This window comes from Physeter macrocephalus, chromosome 5, assembly GCF_002837175.3.
Source record: "Physeter macrocephalus isolate SW-GA chromosome 5, ASM283717v5, whole genome shotgun sequence".
In the NCBI taxonomy this organism is placed as follows: Eukaryota; Metazoa; Chordata; class Mammalia; order Artiodactyla; family Physeteridae; genus Physeter; species Physeter macrocephalus.
The window spans coordinates 59563296-59582592 of NC_041218.1; the positions used below are offsets into that span (position 1 = coordinate 59563296).

At 34.7% G+C, this 19297-nt stretch overlaps 1 protein-coding gene across 1 annotated transcript in view; it reads left to right on the forward strand.

Moving 5' to 3' along the window:
* Positions 1–19297, forward strand: part of CASD1 (CAS1 domain containing 1) — a 69604-nt gene that overhangs the window by 15436 nt on the left and 34871 nt on the right. Inside the window, exons 4-9 of the mRNA XM_007105298.4 lie at positions 9927–9971; positions 10996–11058; positions 14826–14870; positions 15305–15428; positions 16642–16856; positions 18482–18904. Coding sequence (XP_007105360.2) covers positions 9927–9971; positions 10996–11058; positions 14826–14870; positions 15305–15428; positions 16642–16856; positions 18482–18904 — 915 coding nt within the window. The remainder of the gene's footprint in view (positions 1–9926; positions 9972–10995; positions 11059–14825; positions 14871–15304; positions 15429–16641; positions 16857–18481; positions 18905–19297) is intronic.

The window sequence follows — 19297 nt, forward strand, 5'->3', positions numbered from 1 at the left end:
GAATATATATATATTTTTTTTCAGAATTCTTTTCCGTTATAGGTTATTAAAAATACTGAGTATAGTTCTCTGTGCTATACAGTAGGTTCTTATTGGTTATCTATTTTATATATAATACTGTGTATATGTTAATCCCAAACTCCTAATTTATCCCTCCCCCCACTTTTTCCTTTGGTAACATTAAGTCTGTTTTCTATGCCTGTGGGTCTATTTCTGTTTTGTATATAAGTTCATTTGTATCACTTTTTAAATTCCACATATAAGTGATATCATATGATATTTGTCTTTGGTTCACATCACTTAGAATACTAATCTCTATGTCCATCCATGTTGCTGCAAATGGCATTATTTCATTCTTTTTAATGGCTGAGTATTATTCCATTGAATATATGTACCACATCTTCTTTATCTACTGCTTTGTCAGTGGACATTTAGGTTGCTTCCATGTCTTGGCTATTGTAAGTAGTGCTACAATGAACACTGGGTGCATGTATCTTTACAAATTATGGTTTTCTCTGGATATATGCCCAGGAGTGGGATTGCTGGATCATGTGGTAGTTCTATTTTTAGTTTTTTAAGGAACCTCCATACTGTTCTCCATAGTGGCTGTACCAAATTACATTCCCACCAATAGTATAAGAGGGTTCCATTTTCTCCACACGTTCTCCAGCATTTATTGTTTGTAAACTTTTTGATGATGGCCATTCTGACGGGTGTGAGGTGATACCTCACTGTAGTTTTGATTTGCACTTCTCTGACAGTTAGCAATGTTGAGCATCTTTTCATGTGCTTTTTGGCCCTCTGTATATCTTTGGAGAAATGTCTATTTAGATCTTCTGCTCATTTTTTGATTGGGTTTTTTTTTTTTAATTGAGGTGCATGAGCTGTTTGTATATTTTGGAGGTTAATTCCTTGTCCGTTGCATCATTTGCAAATATTTTCTCCCATTCTGTGTTGTCTTTTTATTTTGTTTATGGTTTCCTTTGCTGTGCAAAAGCTTTCAAGTTTAATTAGGTCCCATTTGTTTATTTTTGTTTTCATTACTCTAGGAGGTGAATCCAAAAGATATTGCTGCACTTTATGTCAAAGAGTGTTCTGCCTATGTTTTCCTCTAAGAGCTATTAGTATCCGGTCTTACATTTAGTTCTTTAATCCATTTTAAGTTTACTTTTGTGTTTGGTGTTAGAGAATGTTCTAATTTCATTCTTTAACATGTGGCTGTCCAGTTTTCCCAGCAGCACTTACTGAAGAGACTGTCTTTTTTCCATTGTATATCCTTGCCTCCTTTGTCGTAGATTAATTGACCATGGATGCTGCATTTATTTCTGGGCTTTCCAGCCTGTTCCATTGATCTGTATTTCTGTTTTGTGGCAGTACCATGCTGTTTTGATAACTGTAGTTCTGTTGTATAGTCGGAAGTCAGGGAGCCTGATTCCTCCAGCTCCATTTTTCTTTCTCAAGATTGCTTTGGCTATTCGGGGTCTTTTGTGTTTCCATACAAATTTTAAGATTTTTTTGTTCTAGATCTGCAAAAAATGCCATTGGTAATTTCATAGGGGTTGCATTGAATCTGTAGATTACCTTGGGTATTATTGTCATTTTGAAGATGTTGATTCTTCCCATCCCAGAACATGGTACAATATATCTTTCCATCTGTTTGTGTCATCTTCGATTTCTTTCATCAGCGTCTTACAGTTTTCGAAGTACAGATCTTTTGCCTCCTTAGGTAGGTTTATTCTTTCTGATGTGATGGTAAATGGGACTGTTTCCTTAATTTCTCTTTCAGATCTTTTGCTGTTAGTGCATAGGAATGCAAGAGATTTCTGTGTATTAATTTTGTATCCTGTAACTTTACCAAATTCATGGATGAGCTCTAGTAGTTTTCTGGTAGCATCTTTAGGATTTTCTATGTGTAGTATCACGTCATTTGCAAATGGTGTCAGTTTTACTGCTTTTAAAAAAAATTTGGATCCCTTTTGTTTCTTCTCTGATTGCCGTGGCTAGGACTTCCAGAACTATATTGAATAAAAGTGGCAAGAGTGGACATCCTTGTCTTGTTTGCTGATCTTAGAGGAAATGCCTTCAGCTTTTCACCTTGAGTATGATGTTAGCTGTGCGTTTGTCATATAAGGCCTTTATTATGTTGAGGTAAGTTCTGTCTGTGCCTACTTTTGGTAGAGTTTTTATCATAAATGGGTGTTGAATTTTATCAAAAGCTTTTTCTGCATCTACTGAGATGATCATATGGTTTTTATTGTAAAATTTGTTGATGTGGTGTATCACACTGATTTGCGGATATTGGACAGTCCTTGCATCCCTGGGATAAATATCATTTGATCATGGTGTATGATCCTTTTAATGTATTGTTGGATTCAGTTTGCTGGCATTTTAAGTATTTTTGTGTCTATGTTCATCAGTGATAGTGGCCTGTAATTTTCTTTTATTGTAGTATCTTTGTCTGGTTTTGGTGTCAGGGTGATCATGGTCTCATAGAATGATTTTGGGAGTGTTTCTTCCTCTGCAATTTTTGGAAGAGTTGCAGAAGAATAGGTGTTAACTCTTCTCTAAATGTTTGATAGAATTCACCTGTGAAGCCATCTCGTCCTGGATTTTGTTGGGAGTTTTTAGTCACAGTTTCAATTTCAGTGCTTGTGATTGGTCTGTTCATATTTTCCATTTCTTTCTGGTTCAGCTTTGGGAAATTGTACCTTTCTAAGAATGTATCCATTTCTTCTAGGTTGTCCCTTTTATTGGCGTATAGTTGCTTTCAGTAGTCTTTTATGATCCTTTGTATTTCTGGGGTGTCCGTTTTAACTTATCCTTTATCATTCCTAATTTTATTGATTTGAGCCCTCTCCCTTTTTTTCTTGATGAGCCTGGCTAAAGATTTATCAATTTTGTTTATCTTTTCAGAGAACCAGCTTTTAGTTTCATTGATCTTTTCTATTGTTTTCTTTGTCTCTATTTCATTTATTTTTGATCTGATCTTTATGATTTCTTTCCTTCTGTTAACTTTGTGTTTTGTTTATTCTTCTTTCTCTAGTTGCTTTAGGTATAAGGTTAGGTTGTTCATTTGAGATCTTTCTTATTTCCTGAGGTAAGCTTGTATTGCTATAAACTTCCCTCTTAGAACTGCTTTTGCTGCATCCCATAGGGTTTGGATTGTCGTGTTTTCATTTTCATTTGTCTTTAGGTAATTTTTGATTTCCTCTTTGTTTTCTTCAGTGATCCATTGGTTTTCTCGTGGCATATTGTTTAGCCTCCACGTGTTTGTGTTTTTTATACTTTTTTTCTTTTTAGTTGATTTCTAATCTCATAGCATCGTGGTTGGAAAAGATGCTTGTTATGATTTCGGTTTTCTTACATTTACCCAGGCTTGCTTTGTGGCCCAGCCTGTGATCTCTCCTGGAGAATGTTCCATGTTCAGTTGAAAAGAATGTGCATTCTTCTGCTTTCAGATGGAATGCTCTATAAATATCAATTAAATCCAATGGTCTATGTGTCAAGGCCTGTGTTTCCTCATTAATTTTCTGTCTGGATGATTTTTCCATTGATGTACGTGGGGTGTTAAAGTCCCCCCATTACTGTGTTACTGTCAGTTTCTCCTTTTATGTCTGTTAACATTTGCCTTGTATATTGAGGTGCTCCTCTGTTGGGTGCATATATATTTACAATTGTTATCTTTTCTTCTTGGATTGATTCCTTGATCATTCTGTAGTGTCTTTCTTTGTCTCTTGTAACATTCTTTATTTTAAAGTCTATTTTGTCTGATATGAGTATTGCTACTCCAGCTTTCTTTTAATTTCCATTTGTTTGGAATACCTTTTTCCATCCCCTCACTTTCATTCTGTATGTGTCTCTAGATCTGAAGTGGGTCTCTTTTAGACAGCCTGTATACGGGTCTTGTTTTTGTATCCATTCAGCCAGTCTGCGTCTTTTGGTTGGAGCAGTTACTCTGTTTACATTTAAGGTAATTATTGATATGTATGTTCTTATTGCCATTGTTTTGGATTTGTGTTTATAGGTCTATTTTCTTCCTTCCCTCTTTTGTTCTCTTCTTTTCTGATTTGATCACTATCCTTAGTGTTGTGTTTGGATTCCTTGTTCTTTTTTGTATGTATATCTATTATAGTTTTTTGGTTTGTGGTTATCATGAGGTTTTGATAGCAGTCTATATATATACATGATTGTTTTAAGTTGCTGATATCTTAATTTCAAATGCATTTCAAATATCCTGCATTTGTACTTTCCTTCTCTCACAGTTACTGGTTTTGGTATTATATTTGCATGTGGGTGTTTTGCTACCTTTACTCTATGTTTGCCTTAACTGGTGAGTTTTCCCATTTCATAATTTTATTGTTTCTAATTGTTGCCTTTTCTTTCCATCTAAAGAAATTCCTTTAGCACTTGTTGTAAAGCTGATTGGGTGGTGCTGAATTCTTTTAGTTTTTGCTTGTCTGTAAAGTTTTTGATTTCTCCATCAAATCTGAATGAGAGCTTTGCTGGGTAGAGTATTCTTCATTGCAGGTGTTTCCCTTTCATCACTTTAAATATATCATGCCATTCCCTTCTGGCCTGTACAGTTTCTGCTGAAATATCAGGCAATAGTCTTATAGGGATTCCCTTGTATGTTATTTGTTGCTTTTCCCTTGTTGCTTTTAATATTTTCTCTTTGTTTTTAATTTCTGTCAGTTTGATTGCTGTGTTTCTGGGCATGTTCCTCCTTGGGTTAATCTTATATGGGATTCTCTGTGCTTCCTGGACTTGGGTGACTGTTTCCTTTCCCATGTTAGGGAAATTTTCAGCTATTATCTCTTCAAATATTTTCTCAGGACCTTTCTCTCTCTCTCCTCCTTCTGGGACCCCTATCATGTGAATGTTGGTGCATTTGACATTGTCCCAGAGGTCTCTTAAACTGTCCTTGTTTTTCTTCATTCTTTTTTCTTTATTCTTTTCCACAGCAGTGATTTCCAGCACTCTGTCTTCCAGCTCACTTACCTAATTATCCATTCTTCTGCCTCATTTATTCTGCTCTTGATTCTTTCTAGTGTATTTTTCATTTCAATTACTGTATTCTTCATCTCTGTTTGGTTGCTCTTTATATTTTCTGACTCTTTGCTATAAACTTCTTGTACCTTCTTGCTCTGTGTATCCATGCTTTTCCTGATTTGTTCGATGATCTTTACAATCATTACTCTTAACTCTTTCTCAGGTAGATTGCCTATCTCTGCATCACTTAGTTCTTCTGGGTTTTTTTCTTTTTCCTTCATCTGGAACATATTCCTCTGCCATCACATTTTGTCTAAATTTCTATTTGTATTTTTATGTATGTGGAAGTTTAGTTCTGTTTCTCGACCTTGGAAAAGTGGCCCTCTATAGGGGATGTCCTATGTGTCCCAGCATTACACTTTCCCTCTCATTACCCAAGGTCCAGTGACCAGCTGGTCCCAGGGTAGGTTCTCACCTGCATTTGCAGACTTGGTTCCACAGGCTGCCAGATCATAGTTTTCTTGCTTCTGGTGTCTGCTGTATGGTGGGTTAATCTGGTCTAGAAGTTTGTGCAGACTTCTGGTGGGAGAGGCTGGTGCTTGCGCACTGGTAAATGGAGCTGGGTCTTGGCCCTCTGGTGGGTAGGGCTATGTCAAGGGGCATGTCTAGAGGTGGCTGTGGGCTTAGGAAGTCTTTAGGCAGCCTGTCTGCTGATGAGTGGGGCTGTGTTCCCAGCCTGTTGATTGTTTGGCCTGAGGTTTTCCAGTCTTGGAGCCTACAGGCTGTTAGGTAGGACCTGGTCTTGATGCTAATTACCCAAGAAAGATGTCTGTCTCCAGCAAGAGTTCAAGTAGAGGAACACTCCCCGATATTACACCACCAGCTTTTATGACCCCAGAGAGAGCCACAGATGCCCAAGCCTCCCAGGAGACCCTCCAAGACCAGCAGGTAGGTCCAGTCCAGTCTCTGATGAAGTCACTGTTTTTGCCCTGGGTCCTGGTGCTCACAAGACCTTATGTGTGCCCTCTAAGTGTGCCCTCACAAGACCTTGTGTGTGCCCTCTGTTTCCCCCATTCCTGTGGAGGTACTGCAGTCAAGCCCCGCTGGTCTTCAAAGCTAAATGCTTTGGGGGTTCCTCCTCTCGATGCCGGACCCCCAGGCTGGGGGCCTGACATGGAGTTCAGAACTCTCACTCCTGTGGGAGAACTTCTGTGATATAATTACTCTCCTTGTGGGTCACCCACCCAGGATATGGAATTTGATTATATCATGACTGTGCCTCTCCTACTGTCTTGTTGGGTTTCTTCTTTATGTTTTTGGGTGTAGAATATCTTTTTTTGGTAGGTTCCAGGCTTTTTTTAATCAATGGTTGTTCAGCAGTTAGTTGTGATTTTGATGTTCTCGTGAGAGGAGGTGGGCTCAAGGTCCTTTTTCTCTACCATATTGTCTCCAATCGGGTACACGATACCTGGTTTTAATTGAATTCTAGATTAAAATATAAGAACTATAGAGGAGACATTATTGGGAAATTAGAGAAAGTTGAACATGCACTGTATATTAAATCAGATAATATTTTATCAATGTCAAATTCTTAGGTGGGACTGTAGTATTGCACTTATGTAAGAGAATGTACATATTCTTTGGAGATGTGTACTTAAGGGTGAAATTGTTATTATGTCTGCAGTTTACTTTCATATGATTCAGCAAAGGAGAAAAACTATGTATAGAGTGGGCCAAAAACTGCCTTCGGTTTTTTAAGTAAAAGTAAAAGACACATTTTTCATTTTCACCAAGAATGTTATTGAACAATGTGTTCACCCTTTTGTTCCACTACCTTCTGCGATTTTTCAGGCAACTTCATAATTCCATCTTCCCAAAACTTTTTATCTTTTTGAGCAAAGAACTGTTCCAGGTGCCTTTTACAGGCTTCTCGGGAATTGAATTTTTTTCCATTAAGAGAATTTGTAAAGACCTAAATAAATGGAAATCCAAAGGTGCAATGTCTGGTGAATACGGTGGATGAATCAGAACTTCCTAGCCGAGCTGTAACAGTTTTTGCCAGGTCATCAAAGAAACTTGATCTTGTGTTATCCTGATGGAAGATTATGCATTTTTCTGTTGACTAATTTTGGATGCTTTTCGTCAAGTGCCACTTTTCAATTGGTCTAATTGGGAGCAGTACTTGTTGGAATTAATCATTTGGTTTTCCCAAAGGAGCTCATCATAGAGAACTCCCTGCCAATCCTACCATGTACACAATATCACCTTCTTTGGATGAAGACCGGCCTTTGGTGTGGTTGGTGGTGGTTCATTTCGCTTGCTGCACGATCTCTTCCATTCCACATTGTTGTACAGTATCCACTTTTCATCGCCCGTCACAATTTGTTTTAAAAACAGAACATTTTCATTACATTTCAGTAGAGAATTGCATGCGGAGATATGGTAAAGAAGGTCTTTTTCTCTTAACTTACGTGGAACCTAAACATCAACGTGATTCATATAACCAGGCTGGTGCAAATGATTTTCAAAGCTTGATTTGGATATTTTGAGTATGTCAGCTATCTCCTGTGTGGTATAACACTGATTGTTCTCAATTACTGTTTTGATTTGGTTGCTATCAACTTCAACTCGTCTACCTGACCGTGGAGCATTGTCCAGCAAGAAATCTCCAGCATGAAACTTCGCAAACCACTCTTGACATGTTTGACCAGTCATAACACCTTCTCCATACGCTGCACAAATCTTTTTTTGCATTTCACTTGCTTTTTGAAATAATGAAGCATAATATGCCAAAAACGTCGCTTTTTTTCTTCCATCTTCAATATTAAAATGGCTACACAAAAATTCACCAATTTTGATGTCTTTTTTTAAATGCACGCTGATATGATAGCAGCTGTCACATACAATCTAACAAAATTGTTTCGAATGAAGCTAAAGACAACTAAGTGCTACTAGAGCCACCTAATGGAAAAAACTGAACTAACCTTTTGGCCCACCCAATACATGTGGTGCGTAGAGACACATGAAGCTAGTGTAGAAAATATTAACCATTGGTAAAGGGTATTAACTTTGCTATAATAAGTCTGAAATTTTTCAAAATTAAAAGTTGGAGTGAAAGCCAACAAAACGGAACAGTATATTATTTGAGGATGCATATACATGTGACAAAACTGTATAATAAAAAAGAGAGCAAAATAAAATTCAAGATGGTTGTTCTTTTTGGGCAAAGCAAGGAATTTGAGAGGGAGAGGGCCACATAGGTCATTCCATGTGTTGGTAACATTCTGATTTGTGCCATGGATTCACAAGTGCTTATTTATTTTTACTATGACTTACATATATGTGATATATTATTTTGTATATAGCAAATGTTATATTAAAATAATAAAGGAAACAAAGATTGAATTGATTGAATTAACTGTGCTATGCAAAAAGGAAAAAGAAATTTCATGACACATGATTTCTCTGAGTAAGAATTTGTTAAAGGTTAGGATGGAGTAGTAGGAGGAGAACACATATATGATTTTCTCTGTCCCAGTATTTCCCAGACTTATTTGACCAAGAAAACTCTTTTCATATATCAAACCTTAAAGTTCTGTTGAATTAATGGCCTCAAGAGTCCTTTTGGGGAAAAAGGGTACAAATGAACTTATTAACAAAACAGAAGCAGAGCCACGGATATAGAAAACAAACTTATGGTTACCAGGGGATAGGGTGGGGAGGGATAAACTGGGAGATTGGGATTGACATATACACACTACTATATATAAAATAGGTAACTAATAAGAACCTGCTGTATAGCACAGGGAACTCTACTCAGTACTCTGTAATGGCCTATATGGGAAAAGAATGGATATATGTATATCCATGTATATGTATAACTGATTCACTTTGCTGTACACCTGAAACTAACACAACATTGTAAATGAACTATACTCCAATAAAAATTTTTTTTAAAGTCATTTTGGGAAAAGATGCTTAAGCAGGACTAATAAGAATTTTAAAATTTCGCTTGTTGATAAAAGCAAACTTTATTTCATTATAAAAACAAATACTGTCTGGTTAAATTATTGAAAACATTTCAACCTTGGTTTTAGGAAGAGAATTAGCTTCTTATTAACCACCCCTGTTCTTTCCATCCTGGATATTTAACTGTGAAAGGATATTTATTCTTTTTATGGAACACTTAGTTACAAGAAGTTGTAGTCGCTGGATTTTAATTTTTTTCTACAACTGGACTATTTACTGCCTTCTAAGTGAAATCTACAATAACCTAGAGTCATATATGTCCATTCCTGTTTAGACAGGGCCTGTACTAGTATATTGGTGAGAAGAGACTAGATGTTGCTGCAGCAACAAACCATGCTACAATCTTAATACTTAGCACTGCTTGTCCTAGGTGGTTTGGCAAGGGGCTTTGCTCCATGCAGTCATTCAGGGATTTTTGCTATTGGAATTTTTACTATTTTCTAGTTGTACCATTTGGGACATTCAACCTCGTCAGTCTCTGTATCAGGTTAAGGCAGACACTAGAATTGCCCTGGGAACTTCAGCCTGGAAATGACCCATATTACATCTAGCCATATTATATTGGCAGCAATCGGTCTCTACCATAGATAATAATACTAGGACTAAATTTGAATCATGGGAAGCTTGGCAAAAAGATAATTTATATAGGCGTGTTCACATACCTGCTTATTCATAGTTGGAGTTTTATCTTTAAACTACATCTTAGATGTTGAAGATCACATATAAACAGTTTAATATCACTATTTTTTGGTAGTCTATGCAGGTGTTTTCCCCTTCAGGTTGAATGTAGTTAATTGGGATATGGTGTATAAATGAGTCAACAAAAGCAGCTAAAGGAGGAATTATTTACATACAGTTAATCTACACATTAATATTTCTCTGTTGTCTCTCCCCCTTTTTTATGGCAGCATGAAAACATTCCTTTTGAAGACAAGACTGCATCAGTTAAAGTGGTAAGTTCATATAACAGTAAGCTAAATGTTATAATGTTGAAACTATTCATTGGTTAATTTATTTGCAGATCAACTAATGCTTTGAACATGCTAAATGTATTTCAGTGTATTGAGAGCAGATAAGTAGAGTAAGATAATTTAATAAATGTGTGCACTATTTTGTATAATAACAGAAAATTTGGTCTCTCAGACTTTTATCCAGGAAAAAATAATCTTGTATGTTAATTTGAAACCAGTATGTATTTAGGATCAAAGTTCATAAAAGAACATATATTAATTTCTTGAATTCCCAGTCACAGGTGACTTCTAGATACTGAGAATACAGATGGGGATCAAGACAACAATGTCCTATATCTAATGGGGTTTATGAGTCGTCATAGTTTTCTATGTGCAATTAAACATAGGATAAGGATGGCAAAAAGGAAAAAGTGGGGCATTAGAAATGTATAGAACAAGGAATTATTAAAAGTAGTTTTCCTCCTTGAGGAAATAATGTTTTAACTGAGGCCTCAAGCTAGTTAGGCTTAGGGGGAGAATTTATGAGCATTATAGGCAGAAGGAACAGGAACAAAGCCCTGGAGAAAAAGGAGCACATAGAGCATTGCAGGAGCTGAATGAGAACCAAAAGGACACTTAGCAAGGGGGAAAATGGCAGGAGAAGAGACAGAATGTCTAGGCAGAGGCCAGGTCCTGCAACTTCTTAGGAATTTTAAGGACTTTGGAATTTATTCTCAGGGCAACTGATTGAAAGTCCTTGAATACTTAAGCAGGGATGTGGCAAGATCAGATTTAAAATTTTAAAACATTACTCTGACTAAAACGTGGGGAATATTTTCGAGAAAAGCAAAAGTGGACATAAGGAGAACTATTGTGAGACTCTTAACCAAAATGAGATGAGAGATGAAGATATTGTAGATAAGGTAGTGTTTTACTTTTAAGTACTCTATAAGAGATATGTTAAAGTTTATTTTGAATGGTGGATACAATATCTTCTTTGACTTCTTTTCTTACATTTCTCTTTTAGGATTTTCTGTGGCATCCAGAGGTTAATGGTTCTATGAAACAGTGTATCAAAGTGTGGACTGAGGTCTGTATTTGAAAACATAGGCCTTGCTGGTTTTGAGCAATCAGATTTTGAAAGCTCATTCTCCCATACTCACCTGTCCCACTCTCCTGTACTTTATACCAACCTTTTGGATTTCGACCATGCTGGGTTGATTATCACTTTACTGAGAGAACAAAGTTTTGATCCAGTGCCTCTGTTATCACCATTCTAACCCTATGGTGATTATGCTTATACCACACTTTACTGATTTAAAACTTTCTGTTACTGTTGTAGCTCAGTTAATTCAAACTCAGATAATCTTTCTAGCCCTATATACATTCTCTTAAGCATTTTTCCACTTTGTTCTTCAAACTCATGTCCTGATACTTCAGGAAACTTTTTTTTTTTTAATATCCTGTTTTCTTCCCTTTTATATTTGTGACCTAAAAGTCGAGCCTAATGTGTTTTGGCTCGTAATGTTTGGAGATAAATTAGATATAAAGCACGTATGCTGTTAACCTCAGAAAACCCCTAACTTCTCACAAGTCAACTATAGAACTTCCACAGTCTCTCCATATAGCTCCTTGTCAGTCCTTTATTTAAACCTGTATTCTTTTCCAGAGGTATTTGCATTTGGGATGGATAAAACAATATTCAATTTTGTTGACCTTGTTTTGCTTAATTACTTGTGTTGCAAGGATATTTTTCTTTGCTTCTTTTCACAATAAGTGTTTAGTATGGCAACCGAATAGACTTTAGTAGGATCCAGTGAGAACCTAGTCAACATTTTTAACTTTGTTTCTTTAAGAAAATGTTTAAGTTTTCAAAAACAAACATGCAGACAACTTCTAGAATTCAACTTTCTGGAAAATTGGGGTCTCACATAATTTTGTTTTTATTGATGTGTTTTTAAATGTCCAGAAGTATAGTGTTATGAGTGTATTTCAGATGATTTAAACATGTGTTTTACCTTTGTGCTGGACCTGAAAGTATATCCATTAAAGTAGTAGAAATTCACAGTTAAACAAACATCAGTGTAATATAATTTATAAGTCAGGCAAGATCACAAAAAACCTTTGTTATTTACTAACCTGGAGATATATTGCATATTCAGATCTTCTGTTCTTACAATTTGCTAACACTAGTTTTTGGAGCTTTAGATTCTGTTGTAAAACTCCTTATGATTATTGGGGGAGAGGAAAGATTCAACTTATTTGGATAGATGGCCATGTAATTACCTGAGATTGATTAGTTCATTGGTTTCAATCAAAGAGTATGTATGCATGTATTTATGTATTTATTTTTTAATATTTCCATAATAAGCTGCTAGATCCTGAGAATACAAAGTTCTATATTTTATTATGTATGTACTATTACTAGCTTTGTTCTAGGTATTAGGAATGTGACTGGGAATTAGCCCTAGTCTCAGGCCTTGAGGAATGTGCAATCTAGTAGATAGTGACTTTCTTATGAATAAAGGTATGATAATATGAAGGGTAACAGTAGAACTGAGCGCAAAGAACTATGAAAGCACCATGGATAGAGGCTCTTAGGATGAGGGTTGTTTAGAGTAGTGAGGATCTAAGAAAGCTTTACAGAGGAGATAATATTTCTAGAAGAACAGTGGATTAGAAAGATGTACTTATGAACTGAAATAGCCTTACAGATACTTACAGGCATAAAAGCAAAGTTGAATTTAAACAACTCTACTGTTATCCAACAGATATTTATAAATCAGCTGCCATATTTTAGGCACCAGGCTAAACACTGTTGATACCCTGGTTAACAGAGTTCCTCTCCTCAAAGAGCTTCTAGGTGAGTGGCAGATATAGGTAATTAAGGAAACCAGCAATTTAGATTTAATTCTGTAGGTGAATGGTAGTCATTAAGTCTGAGCTACTTAGATGGATTTGGGGAGTCTTGGTATGGAGTGAGTTGATATTTGAGGTGACTTGAATAGAAATAATTGAATAGGCAGCAAGTATAGATTAAAGAAGAGAGTGTAGGAATGGAACTATAAAAAAGATTATGAGAGGAGGTAGTAAAAGGGGTAAGAGGAAAAGCAGAAGAAGAATAACTGTAATATCACACAGGGAAGAAAAGAGTTTTAAAAAGTGGATAGTAGTGTCACTTTAGGAACTATATAGGGTAGAATGAAACTACAGAACTTGGCAATTCAGAGTTCATTAATGGGCTCTGAGGACAGTTTTAATGGATGGTTAATTCAAAATCAAAACATGATAAGTTGAGGCATAAATGAGAGATGTAGAAATTAGCATAGTGAAAACAGAATGCTCTTCCAAATAATCTGTTGGTCAAGAGTGTGAACGGGAAGAATTTGAGAGTGAGACAGGATTGAAGGAGGATTGAGGATAAAGATGGTTTAACATTTTGTGGATTGAGGGAAGAAAGAAGAGTAGAGAAGGATGAAATGGATAATTCAGGAGTCTGAGGAGATAACTTATGGATATAGCTCCAGAAGTAAAAAGGGAGGAGATAAAAACGCAGAGCAATGGGTTAGCCATTAAGCACAATAGGAACATATTTTGTTTACTCTCCTGTCAGAGGACGGTAGACTGGGTGAGCATATGGACAAAGTTGTAAGAATGGAGGAAGGAAGGCAAGAGCACCCAAGCCAGATGAATTCTGTTTTCTCTGTGAAGTTTGAGAATTAGGCTTTATGCCGAAAGTGAGGAGGAGGACAGGAGGGACCTGTGTAAGGAAAAAATGATTTGGGATAACCACTGTGAAGAGTGAGAAAGGGAGCCATCTATGGATGAGGAAAAAGTTTCATTAAAGTAGCAATGTAAAATGGAGCATGCTAGGTTGGAAACTGGAATATCTCTGACAAGAAATAGATTAATTGTGTTATTACTTTTCTCTGCTTTCATAGTTTTCTCCACTGAGCATGTTTTACCTTCATAATGAGACAGTAACTGTCATTTCTATTTTTATATATGGGTTGGACTTTTTCTGATTTCTTGTTTTTAATTGTTTCTTGTGCACATGATTGTATTATCAGATCTTCTATGTTGTGGAAGATGCATTGAACCCAGTAGTCGGAAGACTTAAGTTCTGGCTTTGTCCCTGCCAGACCTCAGCAATAGCTATAAACCTTTCTGAGTCTATAGCCTTTTTTTATAAGATATGTATAATATCTTCCTGCCTATCTAACAAGTGGTAAGAATCTATATTAAAATGAGCTAATTTAAGAGAAATACCTAGTAAATTACTAAGTACTATATAACTGGTAGTATTATTAATAGTATAATTTGCACTAGGTGAGGATCTCTACCAAATTTCTCATTTTTTTCCACATTATGGTCTATAATAATTATCAGTTTACGTTGTTAAATACATACTAGATTGGCTTTCCCAAAAGATCATGTTTCTTTAGAGCACTGCATTTTATTTAACACTTAAACTGTATACCCTGTAGGCTTCCAAGAATACTTTTTAATTGGCTGACATAATATACTAGAGCTTTACACAGTTTACTCAGAATTCAGAACAATATTAGGCTGTGTTAGATTTCAGTAGTGTTTTTTTGTCTTTGTTTTTGTTTTAACGAACACCAAAGAATTAGCCATACAAGCCTCATGCCATCCTGTATAGTCATATAACCATGTAAGGTTTTAGGCGTGGGGTGTCCATCTTGTTGTAACAAGAATCTGATAAGGAACCCTAAAAAATTAAAATGCATTTAAATGGAAGAAGAACTTAAATTTAAGGGAAAAAATTAAGGGGTATTACTGCGTTAATTTCCTGAACTGAATATAACACTATTATAAAGATTTTTCTTTCTTCAGGATTCTGTTGCAAAGCCCCATGTGGTTGTAGCAGGAGCTGCCACAGTAAGTTATTATCTGTATCCTTACATAATGATTTTTGTTTCATACTCAAGAACATGCTAAGAAAAAATTAACTTATGTTATATAGAATTCTTGATTATACTTATATTTTAATTCCTATTTCTATTAATTAATTAGACAGATAATTTTTTTAAAAGATCTGAATGAACTTAGGAAATTTGATGGTAAATGTCAATATTATTTTATATCTAAAATTACATTCTTCTTGAACATTATACATTGAAAGTCTAATTTTATATCAGCTTTTTATAACTGCCTTCATATATTTCATGAAATAATTTGACCATACTTTATTCTAATATTGAATAAGAATGGGAATTATCTTAAAATAACCTTTGTTACAATAGAGGAAATTATATACTTTAATTTTTCTGTGACAAATACTGAATTAATGCTTAATTTTTACTTCCTCTTAGTGGTCTATTAAAATTCACAATGGCAGCAACGAAGCACTTTCCCAGTATAAAATGAACATTACCTCCATGGCACCACTTTTAGAAAAATTGGCAAAGACTAGTGATGTTTATTGGGTCTTACAAGGTAAGGGATAAGTAATGAAAAAATGTCATTTTGTATATATTTTGAGGCATAGGTTTCTATTATCTTCTCTTTCAAGAAGCAGAATTACTACTTTATGAAAATAAATTTTGAAATAACATTTGAAAAATTGGAATAAATTTGAGCTATTTGCTTTCCTGTTTTGAACTTAAGGAATAGACAGACTAATAAATAAGTTAAAAAAAATTAATAATAAATAAAGAGATTTTCCATGGAACCTTAACAGGTAGAACAGCTGCAGAATATAACAAAGAGAATAAGTCCTAAAGGCAAATAAGATGTTTGCCTCTGATTTTTTAATTTCTTACCAAGTATATTTATTGTGATTGGGAAATAGAGAAAAAATTGTCTGGTTCATAATATTAGGTTCATTGGAAGTAAATATTCTTTGGAATCAACAATATATTTAAATTCAAACCAGCTAGTTTATACTTGGTAATGAAATTCTTTAAGAGAAAGTTGACATTAGATCAACTCATTTCAGGAGTTTATTGAATGTCCATTATTTAATGCCTAGCACAATATGAAATGCCTTGGGTATTTTAGCAATTCAAGTTGTTTGTCAGAAACTCTTATGATTGTTTCCAAGTTTTATGTCAAGCTGAGAGAAATAACACGGTGGTGATTATCTCTTCCAAAATCCCTATTTCATTTACAGACTCATTGTTAGCCTTTCTATTACTAAAGTGAGGAAAAAGTTAAATTTAAATGATTTATGGTAAGTGATAAAAGACCTTGATCCTTAATAATATTACCTCCTAATTGTGTGAACAAAGTTTGCAAAATGAATCAGCAACAGGAGGAAAAAAAGATTGGCTGCTATACTTAATTAGGCCATCTTCCATAATCCAGTTTTAAACTCCAGTTACCTGCTATAACCCAGCATCCAAAATTTTTAAATTCTTAAGACATGCTAGAACATAAAAATGTTTCCTGAAAGCTGTGTACCTAAGAGAGAAGAGGTATAAAAGTTCTTTAACTTTAAGAGTGTTATGGATTGATTCAAAAATTGAATACAAGAAAGAAAATCTATTGCAAACCTTGGCCAACTTTATTTTAAAATGAATTATTAAGTGCTTGGAGTTCTCTGAACTTTAACAACAAAATATGAAATGCAGTTAACTAACTTGCATGATTATAATTTCTACCAGTAGGGATTTTTAAGGGTATTTTTAAAAATATGTTTCATGTGCAGATCCTGTTTATGAAGATCTATTAAGTGAAAATAGGAAAATGATCACTAATGAGAAGATAGATGCCTACAATGAAGCTGCAATCAGTATTTTGAATAGCAGCACCAGAAATTCTAAATCGAATGTTAAGATGTTCAGTGTTTCCAAATTAATTGCTCAAGAAACCATCATGGAATCTTTGGATGGCTTACATCTTCCTGAATCAAGCAGAGAAACTGTAAGAATTCTTGTGTCTGTCAGTACAGACCGTAATATCTAATTTGTTATAGCTATATGTCACTATAACATGGTAATAATTAATTTAATTGCAGTCTTAATTACTTGCAGTTATTCTATCTAAACATAGATCTAGAAATAATATTGCTTTCCATCACCTAGCTGAATATATAAGTGAGAGTTTTAGTATACTCTAAGGGAGAAAGTTATGGAAGGGAGGAAATGCGACTTCATTTAGTGAGTGCTAGTTACTCTTAATATCCCTTGTTTCATATAAAGCTTATAAGTTCTCAGCACACTCATGTTTGAAAACTACTGCTTTATATTCTCTTTGCCTTGAACCTTAAATTTACAAGATTAAAATTCTGTGAAAAGCACATTTTTTTAATATGTAGAATGATTTTTATTATTTCCTTCTAGTTCTGATACCCTAAGCATGATTCAGTGTACAAAGTAGATACTGAACAAATCCAGATTGATGGGTGGAAAAGGATTTTAGGTTAAGTACAAAAGAGAACTGCATAATTATAAATTTTCACACATAGTACAATACATATTATTTAGAGTTATTGTTTTCTTATAAAGCAGTGGTTCTTAACCTTTTTGAGGATCACATAACCCTGTATCTGATAAAAAGTAATGGTTCTGTTCCTCTCCTGAAGAAAAATGCATGTCTGCATACACACACAAACGGTTCTCCATATTTTTTCAGGGGCTTTGTGGACTCCCTGGAACTGGTTAAGAACCTTGGGATGGAGTTTGTAGGCTAGTATCTGCAAGAGTTCCAGGCTCAGAGTCTCCTGAAGTCTCAGAGCTAAGAGAATGAGATTTTCTAAATAACTGAGTACTTTGAATGTTTTAGGCTTAAATAATATAATCATCTTAAGAGTTCTAGGGGTACTTAAACTATAAAGTTTTCATAAACTAGATTTGACTGAACCTTCAACTAGAAATACTTAACAGCTTGCCTAGAATATTTTTATTATAATGAAACCATGTTGAAGATTCTATACCTTATTTAAAATTAGAAATCTTAAAACTGTTGAATCCTAAGTGGTCCATAAACTGTAAACCAAATGAAGGGCATATTATAAATATTGTTAGCTAAGAATTAATTATTTTTGGTGGCAGTTATTTTATATTCTTTTTTCACATCTAAAGACTGGGACTCTATCTTAAGTATCTTGGTATCTTTTGTATTGAAAATCTGCTAATTAAATTTCTTTGGTCCTTGACATCTGTCAGTATTTTTGTAACCAAAGATTGCAGCCCCTTAACAGCCATGAAATCAGCATTTTTTTCTTTTTTTAAAGAATAGAATGGAAAAAAGTCAGATGCATTCCAAGTAGTAAGGATAGGTATTGTTTCCCATATATGTGTTCTGAGTCACATTATAAAATGAATTTTTCATTATGGTTAATAACCCAAGAAGTTGTAAAAACCCTGAACTCTAGTTACTTACAGATTGAAGGAATACCGTTATTTACATGAGTGTTTGGGAAATGGTAGCAAAAAGTACAAAAGCATTTTGGTTTCAGTGCTGAAACGGTAGTATTCACAGGAGAAAATCTAATGGGAAATACATTACTGACAAGATAATAACGAAATAACTTGATTTTTTCACAGAGTGCAATGATTCTTATGAACGTGTATTGCAATAGGATTTTGAAGCCTGTAGATGGTTCCTGTTGTCAACCTCGGCCTCCTCTTACTCTCCTACAGAAGCTAGCTGCTTGTTTTTTCACTTTATCCATTATTGGATATTTAATTTTTTATATAATTCATCATAACGCTCATCGGAAGAATAAGCCTTGTACTGATTTGGAAAGTGGAGAAGAAAAGAAAAATATTATCAATCCCCCTGTGTCTCCATTAGGAATACTTTTACAGTCTTTCTGCAAACTTGGCCTGATCATGGCTTATTTCTATATGTGTGACCGTGCAAATCTATTTATGAAGGAAAACAAATTTTATACACATTCAACTTTCTTTATTCCAATTATCTACATCTTGGTTTTGGGAGTATTTTACAATGAAAATACTAAGGAGGTAAGAGTCATTTTCTTTTAGTTCATGTTATCCTTTTCATCTCATTACAAAGTGTAGATTAAAGAAATAATATCATTTATCATGCCATAATATACAAACTTGTACATATATAGAAGAGGATGAAGGAATATTGCAGCTGTACTTCACTTAGTGGACTCTTAACTGTTGCTTTTTTTAAACAGTTTGGAGAAAGTTCATAGTTTCATAAAGATTGTAGAAAAGTTGGAAAATAATGACCTGTGAAAAAGATATCATGACTTGGTGTCATTCTGCCTGCTTGAGGATGGAGAAAGTTGAGGTGCTCCCAATTTTGTAATGGTCTTCAAACATGAGATACTATTATCATTTATAAGTTAAAAACATATAATTATACTAAAAAACACTTTTTATATT